This window comes from Pinus tabuliformis, chromosome 1_2 (assembly GCF_031772625.1).
Source record: "Pinus tabuliformis cultivar Carrire ecotype Pingquan chromosome 1_2, CPIR1, whole genome shotgun sequence".
NCBI lineage: Eukaryota > Viridiplantae > Streptophyta > Pinopsida > Pinales > Pinaceae > Pinus > Pinus tabuliformis.
The window spans coordinates 120,710,807-120,721,171 of NC_142298.1; the positions used below are offsets into that span (position 1 = coordinate 120,710,807).

The 10,365-nt window shown below is 41.3% G+C and overlaps 1 protein-coding gene across 1 annotated transcript; it reads right to left on the reverse strand.

Moving 5' to 3' along the window:
• Positions 1 to 7,028: 7,028 nt before the first annotated feature.
• LOC149204811 (uncharacterized) lies at positions 7,029 to 7,874 on the reverse strand. The gene has a single exon (XM_089397217.1). It carries the CDS (start codon positions 7,872 to 7,874, stop codon positions 7,029 to 7,031), a length of 846 nt encoding a protein of 281 aa, XP_089253343.1.
• Between the last annotated feature and the right edge of the window lie 2,491 nt (positions 7,875 to 10,365).

The following is a 10,365-nucleotide window of genomic DNA, read 5'->3' on the forward strand; positions in this document are numbered from 1 at the left end:
TACATGGTGAGCAGTGTTGTGGATCACATGGAAGGGATTCAACAACATGCATGTCATTGAGTGGATGCATGCAATCCAACCCATTCAACACACAAACCAAGGCGAAGAAAATAAGCAAGTCCAACTGGGGCTAAACATGTACTTCGACAAGTTGATGCGCACGACCACCAGCACACACTTGAAGATCAACATAGACACTATGCATCAGTTTTTTTTCGGTTCAACAATACCCAAGAAGACCATGTGCATGTTAGCAGATGGTTTCGATGAAGCGGCTGAACCAATCCACCATCTGTAATGGAGGTAAGAGTTCGCTTCAGCAAGATGTCACCATGATGTGCATGCACACCATCATGGATGAAGAAGCTTGGCATCATCTCACCACCTTCACCATGACAAGCATGTCAAAGAGTTGGTCTCATCACAGCGGACCGAGTTTCAGTGATGTCTTGCAAGGCTTGCCCAAGCCATGTTGTCTCACATGAGTACATGTGCATGGTAATGTTGAGTCATGTCAAGTGTAAGTCAAGTTTCAATGGTTGTATGTAACAATCATAGAGTAGGTGAAGAGTCATGAGGGTAGTTGAACTGTAACAAAGGGGAATGTCAATGGTCACCTCATCCTTTGCTATAAATAGTCCCTCATAACTCATTTTAAGGGCTTTTGTTCAACCAATCTTCTACTAAGACTATCTTGAAGAAGACTTGGATAGTATTGTAATGCGCCCTGGCTTGTAAGGTTCCACTGTTAGGGCTAGCAGGTTTACATGGTGTATTTTATGATTGTGACTTACACTTCTTTAATAATAAGAGAAAACACATTTTCATTCATATGTTGTTATTGTAGTTGGATTGTTCCAGTTCCCTTAATGATATATGTTGTTTAACTTATGTACTTGTATATGAACTAATTTGTATGCAATTATATAAATCTTTTTGTTAATATGTTGCATATGTTGTTAATGCTATCACCATCCATGTCGACTGCTCTGTCGTACATCAGATAGACCTTTCTCATGAACCTTTCTATATTAACCGTCACACTTGTCTCGGATTGATCTGTGAGTACAATTCATGTTATCTTACCTTGTTGTTTTGACTGCTGCATCCGAGTGGACTACTCCGCCAGAAGTTGTGAATTTCCTTTGTGTGGTGTGTTCCTAGATAAGTTGGGACTATTCCCTTTCAACCTGGAACTCACCTTCACCTTCCTCTCCCTTCAATGTGTTGGAACCTCTCGTACACATTCCTTGACTCTCTGCATCAGTCATACCCTTGATATTGATAGAGTTATCTTACTTGCCTATGTGCAACATCACAGTCAAGGCATTACCTTATGACACACTGTTAGGAATCCTACACCAAATGGTTTGAGGTCTAATTGGGACTTCTTACCAGGGAGATCCCCTTGATATGTTGGCAGGACCAGCACCGTCAACAGGCTACTACAAGATTTCCTACAGGAAAACTACAGGATGTCTACAGGATCTCCTGTTTTACTACAGGATTAGGCCGAAAGCTTAGGAAGTTATTTGGAAGGTGGACTGAATCTTGGGAAAGGTGGATAATGGGAAAATAAGGCATGGATGTGGTGGACACTATCTAGAACTCAAGGAAGGGCTTCCATATGTTTGGACTTTCTCAATGGAAATGGAAATTTTTGTTTATAAAACAAGAATTCAGATGGAGATCTTAGTGAATTTTGACGACATGGGTGGATAAGGCTTGGATGAAGAAAATGAGATGAGGTCTCCCTGCAATGTAGAAGTTCTTGCAACAACAAACATTATTTTCTGCATCTATACACAAATTCATCTATACATGGGAAAGATTTATTAAATGGAAGAAAAGAGAACCGTTGCCATCTAATGGCTAGGTGCATGAATGGAAGTGCTTGAAATAAATACAAGAGTGTTTTGAAACTAGTATGAAGTCTAAGAGATCAGAAATGACAATTGCAACTTATTCTAAGAAATTTAAAGACAATTAGCCCATGCTAAAAAAATAGCGGAAAATTACTAGTCTAAAATCTAGAAATTCGAGAACTAGTGAGCTAGTAAATCTATAAAATGCCTAACTTAATCAAGTGAAAATGAAATGGTGTAGTTTTTGTTATTAAATAGAATGATTTTTTGACCTAATGCAAGTGGAACCAACTTGATTGAAGCTCACTGGAATGCTCTAAAAAATAGCACAAATGTATTGTTCTTTGCCACAAAGGAGTTCCAGAAATCTAGATTTGGGAGTAAGAAAACTAATCCAAGTAGCTCAATTATTTTTTTTTCTCTCGGCAAAGACTATTATCTATTAACTTAAAATAAAAATATTTTTGCATGTAAGCGAGACCTCAGAAGTGTCATGAGGCCTCTATACACAACAAGTTCACCTCAGAATGTAAGGATTCTGAGCATAGGTGCTACAAAAAACTTCATAACAGAAAAACATGTCAGATAAGAACCAGAAGATGAGAGAGATTGTGCACGAGAGCATAGAAGCGAGAAGCCATTGCAAGTCTGCCTATAAAACATTGCTTCTGCCTTGGAACTGAGCAAAAACTTCAAGCTGACGGAGATAAGCCATGTGTTTTATCAAGGAAACTTGAAAAAAGTCATCTGCTTGACAGACAAAAAGCAAAAAGAAACCGAACAGTGTCGCATGGCCTTAGTCTTCCTTGCCCCCGCCAGAGGTCTTCTCATCTGCTGGATGGTCACTAGCCACCCCCAGAACTTCATCGCCGACCTTATCGTCCTCAAGGATTAAAATTGGGTGATTGGAATTATTCAGAGCTTCATCCCCCTCAGCAGGGAGAATATCGACATGGGGCAGAGTAATTCTCGGGCTATCAATATGGCCTGTCTGTTCCACCATAGCTTTCTCCAAGCTGTCCAAGGACAGATACTGCTCACTGCTCTGAGAGGGTTCCAGAGCAATGCATGCCAAAGGATGGATTTGGCTTTCTTCCTCAGAGATAATTAAGGTGATGTGGGCAAAGATCAGAGGTCGATTGAGGTTACTCTGGAATTTAAAATGGGCAGTTTGAAAGGCATTGTTTGGGAGAGGCCGACGAACAGAGCTAGAGGGCTGCACATTCGCCTGAGGTGGAGGGAGATTAGAAGGTGAGTGATTAGGGTTATTACTGCTACTGGGAGAAAGTCGAGAGCCATCACCAAGATTACCTCTGGGTCTCTTCCTGCCCCCTTGTGAACCATGTTGAATAGCAAGAGAAGGGCGATGAAAACCACAGAAACAGCAGAGAGCGCAATTGAAAAGCAAAATGCGTGAGCCAGAGATGGATGAGTGAGCTGCTTACCCCTGAGATGTGCTTGAAACCTGCAAGGCGCACCTTTGAGAAGGAGGACTCTCTTGCTTCCAGGAGAATTCGCGAACCAGAACGCAGAACCAGAGTAATTGAAACACACCATGAAAGGGAAGAGCCGGGTGGTAATGAATATAACCATCCTCACCATGCTTCGAACCAGGTAAACCAGATTGCGCAGACACCACCGTTGCCGTCGAACTACTGATCATCGATTTTACCTGAGGTGAAGGTCTAGGGAGCCCCGCTGCTCTGCAGCATGCAGTACACGGTAGTAACAATTGGCGTCAAAGCCATTTATGACCGCAGTAACACCCGCATCTGTGGGCTTCCCTTCCTCCTGATGCTTGTCTCTCTATATGAGATTGTCGAGCTCCAGGAGTTGAGAATCAATGGCTAGGATAGAAATTGGTCCAACATGAATTTGTAATCCGTATTCCACTCCTATATTAGCTAGAAAGTCCGCTACTTTGTTTCCTTCCCTGCGAGTGTGCAACAGGGTGAATGCTCTGTTGGTTGAAAGCCAGCTTTCAATATAGTGAAGTCTGTTGGCTAGTCTCCAACTGTTACAAACTTTGCATGAGGGGGAAACCTGAAGGATTCTTGTAACCATATTGATTATAATTTGGGAATCACTCTCTACTATTAGAGGAAAGAAACCTCTGCCTTGAGCTATTTGTAACCCTTGCCAGAGACCCTCCAGTTCTGCTGAGTTGTTGGTGTCCCATCCTTTAGAACCTAGGAAGGTTAATAGAGGATCTCCCTTGTGATTTCTGAATAGCCCTCCAAAGCTAGATTTCCCTGGGTTCCCTTTTGAAGCTCCGTCAAAATTTAGCTTGTATATATGGATGGGAGGAGATAGCCATTTCTGAGGAGATTGGCTTCTTGGCAATTTTGTTTCTTTGTGCAATTGACCGAGCTTCCATTTAAAATTCCAGTTAGCCCATATAGATTGTTCTTGGGGGTTTGATGGGAAATCCTCCTTGTACCAGGTTTTGAGAGAGATGGTTTCTTCAATGTTTTGATAGATTATGTTCCATATGTCTTCCAGCTGTCGGTGATGGTCCTTGAATATTCTGTTGTTTCATTCTTTCCAAATGGCACACATGATGAATCCTGGAATAAACTTGCAAAGGAAATTTAAGGTTTTACTTTGGTAAGGGTTATGGGTCCAGTTGCAGATAGTAGCAATAATGTCTCCATTGATTCTTCCTTCCTTTTGACAGTGAAAATTGGCTTTCTCCCAGAGCATTCGTGCCAGCGGACAGGAGTGCATGCGATGCTTTGTAGCTTCCTCCTCTTGTTTGCAGTTCAGACATATGGAAGGGCCTTGAAAGCGTCTTTTCCTTATGTTATCCCATGTTAAAATTTTGTTACGACATAGGATCCAAAGAAATGTGGAGATTTTCGGCCATAATGATGGGTCCCATACTTTGTTCCAAAGAGTATCTATCAGCATATGCTCTTTGATTATGATGTTGTAGGCCTCTCTTATAGAAAAAGAGCCTTTTTCTTCATAACCCCACCTTAGAATATCTTTATCCTTAGAGTATTGAATTCTTCTTTTTGTTAATTTTGTGTCCAGGGTTTGTTGAATATGGGCTTGTTGATGCCTTAAAATTTGATCCGCTTCTAACCATTCCCTGTAATCATGGTTCAAAGAATTTCTCGAGAAGTTTTTGACTACATCTTGTGATTGCATTTCCTCCACCAAATGAGGATGAGGCGAGATTTGATCTTTTAGTTTAGGTAACTGCTGCCATGAGTCTCCCCAAAATCTTGTTGTGCTACCATTTTTCACCTCCCAGAAGTTGTGCTGCTGAAAGAGGGTCTTGTGTTGTTGGGCCGAGTTCCACATAATTGATCCCAGGGTGACCTCTGATAGTCTTATCCATTCCTCTATTGGACAATTCCTGGAATATTTCGTTGTCCAAAGAGAAACCCATGGAGTATATGGCTCAGCTAGCCATTGCCACCAAATTCAAGCTCCCATAACTTTATTGCTATGAGAGGGGTCCCTTAGACCTATTCCGCCTCCTTTCTTTGGTAGGCAGGCAATATCCCATTTGACCAGAGCCCACTTTCGCTTATTGCCATTACTGCCCCAGAGAAAAGATCTTTGAAGGAGGATGAGTTCTTTGAGAACCCATTTGGGGGCAACTAAAATGGAGAATAGGTATAACGGCATGGCTTAAAGAACAACTTTTATTAGAACAAGCCTGCTTGCCATATTGAGAGATCTATGAGTCTAGGAGGATAGTCGAGCTTCCAGGTTCTCTAGAAGGATTTTCCACGAAGAGTGCTTAAGATCCGAGGCAATCAGGGGAGCACGAAGGTAGGTGGAGGGAAGTTTGGCTGAGGAGAATCCCAAAATGCGGATAATTGCAGACTGAGTGGGAGCTGGAGTATGAAAGAAAAAAATGTGTGATTTGGATTTGTTGATGGAGGCACCAGAGGCATCAGAGAAATCAGAGAGAAGAGTTTTGAGTTGACGCGCTTCTTGGACTGAGGGATGCCCATAAAGCATGTTATCGTCAACGAACTGCTGGTGAGTGAAAGCAGGGGAATTATGAAATGAAAGGCCTCTGAGGAGCTGGGATTGCTGAGCAGATTTGATGCTGTGGCCAAGACCCTCAGCCATTATGACAAACAAAAATGGGGAGAGAGGATCACCTTGCCGGATCCCTCGAGAAGGATGAAAGGTAGCAAATGGGATGTCGTTGATTAAAATGGAAAAGAAGGAGGAAGAAATAAGGCTCATGACCCATCTAATCCAAGGGGCAGCAAAACCAAAAGCAGTTAAAATTTTTTCAATATGCATCCAACTTAGGCTATCAAATGCTTTTGAGAGGTCTAATTTAAGCAACATACCTGGATTTTTAGGGGTTTTCAGAGAGTGGATTATTTCATGAGTCAAGATAATGCCATAAGTGATCTGCCTTCCCTCCACATAACCCGATTGTTCTGGTGAGATAATGATAGGGAGTAACATTTTGAGACGGAAAGCTATGACTTTGGACACGATCTTATAGATTATGTTGCATAGAGCGATAGGTCGATATTTGTCAGGAGTGCTTGGCATGTCAACCTTGGGAATCAGAGCTATGAATGTCACATTCATCCTTGGAAACATCCATCGAAGAGATCGTGACTCCTCAACCACTTGCCAGACGTCGATTTTAATCAGATCCCAGAAGCTATGGGAGAAGTTTGATGTAAATCCATCTGGTCCTGGAGCCTTACCAGCTTTTAGTTGTCGTGCTTCCTGTTCCACCTCTTGTAAGTCTACTAGTTTGAGTAGCAGTTGGTTGTGATCATCAGTGATGAGTTTAGGAATGTTCCTGGTAATTTTCTCTATCGCTTGTGATCTGTCTCCATTTGGCTCCTGGTGAATTTGCTTGAAGTAATGTAATAGAGCGCCTTCAATATCCTCATGCTTTTCCATTTTGATGCCCTGCTCATTCTGAATTTGAATAATATTATTATGCATTCTTCGTTGTATGGTTGTACTGTGAAATAATTTTGTGTTTTTCTCTCCATCTCTAAGCCATATGGCTCTTGATTTCTACCTCCAAAGCGTTTCTTCTTGCCTAGCCCTTTCTGCAAGTTGTAACTCAACAGTTTTCTCCTGTTCTAACAATTCCTCTGAACGTCCCTCATCGATAATTTTTTGCTGCAGTTGTGTCATTTCTGATTCAATTGAGCTTTTTCCCTAGAAGATGTTGCCAAAGGATGTGTGGTTCCAGTGCTTGATTTTACCCTTTAGATTCTTAAGCTTTTGTTGAAATTGGAACATTTTTGATCCTGGAGGCGGGGAAAAATTGTTCCATTCAGTACTGATAAGTTTTTGGAAATTTGAATGGGACATCCAAAAAGCTTCAAAACAAAAGGGCCTGCATATTTTATTTCCTAGACGTGACCATTGAAGTGAAATGGGCCAATGATCAGAGCCTGAGAGAGGCAAGATGGATGTAGAGAAGTCCCCACCAATGTGGATAGCATTGTCCGATAGCAAGAACCTATCGAGTTTAGAGGCTATATGCTGATTCCCTGCTCTTCTGTTATTCCATGTAAACAATCCATTGTTGAAAGGTAGGTCTATGAGCCAATTAGCCTGAATGAAATCCTTTAAAGGGAATCCTTCCTGACTGCCTCTGCATCGACCTCCTCTTTTTTCCTCCAATCTTGTGATCATATTGAAATCTCCACCTGAGATCCATAAGGGATGCTGCCTATTTTGGTTGAGAGCAGAGAGGGAATTGAGGATTTCAGCTTTGAGAGAAGCTTCCTGAGGAAAATAAACATTGGTAAGGAGCCCATGTAAATTTGTCCCAGTGATGTGAAAGGATGCTTGTAGGAAGTTCCTATGAGCATGAATGTCGCTGAGATTTATAGCTCTTGAGTCCCAGAGAATCGCCAGTCCTCCAGATGCTCCATCAGCATCCACAGCGGCATTGAAACTTCCTGGCCAAATTTTTGCAGCAAATCTGTCTATAGTATTAGAATTACATTTGGTTTCTTGCAAGAACAGAACTTGAGGATTTTCTTGCTTTATCATTTTTTTAAGAATTTGTATCTTTCTTGGGCCATTGAGCCCCCTTATATTCCATGAGATTAACTTCATTGGGACGGATTGTTTTCAGATCTGTAGTACTTGGTTAACTTGGAATACCTACCGTATTCCACTAATAGGTGTCCAATTCTGATTGTCCTTTGTAAATCAGTTTTCCTTCCTCTCTTTTTGATGTCCTTGGCTATGAATCTTCCATCCCAGGGTCCTCCAGTTTGTATACCCAATGATTTTTGCCTTTGCACCTTTGATAAAACTTGTTCCAGATTTTCAAGTTGCCCCATTAGTATATCATCAAAGTTATTTTTTTGCAAGCCTTTTCTAGACCTGGAATTTCCAGGTCCCCTATATCTATTTCTTCTTTTTCTTCCTCCATAAATTGTGGATAGTACAATTCTTCATTAGGGTCCGCTTCTGGATTGGCCTGCGATTGGGGTTTCTCTATCTGAATTTCTTGGTATGTCCATATAGGTTCCTTCTTCTTATCAGAGGTAGAAGCTTCCTTGTTTGGAGAGGCTTCCTGATGTTTGAAGGCTATTACCTGTTTCGACTGTCTGTCTTTCATTGCTTCTGGATCTGAAGGGGAGGGAGAATCCATATTGAGATTAGTATGATTAGCAAAGATTCCAAAGCTCTTGCTTGTTGAAGGCCCTGAGGGGTTGGATTGTGGCATCTTGGTCTTTGAGGCTTGCTTCTTATGAGATTTTAGGCGATTTTCTACTTTGGTGAAGCCATCTGCCTCAGAAGCATCCGTTGTAGAGGAAGGAGTGGGTTTCTGAGTTAATGGGCAATCTCTAAATATATGTCCCACGACATGACATCTGTGGCATCTGAAAGGTACATGTTCATAATCGATCAGTTGAATCCATTAAATATCATCATGAGAAACACTTATCGCATCTAGGAGAGCTCGGTTGAGATTCATGTATACACAGATACGCGGAAATGAGGTGTATCTGCATGTTTTTGTTTCTTCTGCGATCTTGACAAATTCTCCTAGAGCATTTCTGAGTGCCTGTAATGAGTCTTCCTCCTAGTATTCCACAGGCAGCGAGTACAGTCGGATCCATACACGAGTGCAGCTCAGGTCCTCCTTGTCCGGGTCGAAATTCTCTACCCATCCTTTGAGAAATATACCAGCAGCATTGAAAAAGTAAGGGCCTCCATCCAATACCTTGTTTTTGTCGTCCAGACAGTTGAATATAGCAGTAAAGAGCCCTTTTGGTCCTAGCTGCAGGGTTATGTGTCCCTTGGGATGCCATTTTGCATTTATCCAGCCTCTGAGTGCTTTCTCTGTTGGCCATAGTCCGATAAACTTTCCTATCAGAGCATGGTCCTTCATGTACTGTATTCTTGCATTGATTCAGTGAGCAGGAAGTTCTAATTTTGGACGCTCAGCTGCAACTGGCTTGCATGTTGTTGAGAAAACTTCTGGCGGTGTAATATCTTGCTTTGTTCTCTGAGAGTTTTGATCTGCATCTTCTTCTTGGTTTACTGGTCCATTGCCTCCCGCATGTTGATGTTGTCCTTCGTCGTTTTGTGGGGGAGGTGCATCGCCCTCCCCCCGAGGGGTCTCCATTGAAAAGAGTATTGTGTATCTTAGGGTTGAACGTTCCTGGGCCTGTCAGAGATAGTAGGAGTTTTTTTGTCTGGCGCAGTCTGCCATTTCTGCAAAAGCTGAAACCCTAGGACTCACGGCGCAGAGCCATCTTCTCTACCATTTCAGTTGTCATAGAGTCAAGTAGCTCAATTATTACTATGATATTAGAAATGTTTTAGAAGGATTAAATGATGCTTGTGATCCTACAAAATAACTTACATAAAACATTTAACCCAATCCTACAACAAGAAATCATCAATATGAAATCCAAGAATAGAAAGAAACAAGAACAAGAGATGCATGTGAATAAGAAGTGACAAGAAGAAAAGAAAATGATACAAAAGGGATCTAAGGCTCTTGGGATGGCCAAGCCCAAGGAAAATCATAGTCCTATGGATGAGACCAAGACTTGGAAGATGAACATGACACCAATCTTCATTATTTCCATCAATACAATTACATCCCTGCAAGAAAATACAATGGAGCTGCAAAAATATGAGTTCTCTCGAAAATAAGGCTAATCAAAATCTCTCCCTATAGGAAAATTTGACTTGGTACTTATAAAAAATTATTAGGAATCATTCCCCACGAAATGAGGAATCTTTCCCCACTAAAATAACTTTCTAGTGGATCTGGTTCCCAACACTAGGAATCTGCATTAAATGGCAGCGAACACATTCCTAGATTTTCTGAATCATTGGAGTTCCACAATATGTTCCATAATTCCATAATATCTTGTTGATTTATTATTTAATATTGATCCTCATGTAGTAGGAAGAAAGTCCCTAAATTATCTCCTCCTCCAAATCGTCATAATATGTCCAATATTCTCATAATATTCCACAAAAATAAATAATATTAGGCACAAATACAAAATTA

Bases quoted from the DNA above. Each gene is read 5' to 3' on its own strand.
- LOC149204811 (XM_089397217.1), bottom strand. From the start codon at position 7,874: ATGATAAAGCAAGAAAATCCTCAAGTTCTGTTCTTGCAAGAAACCAAA.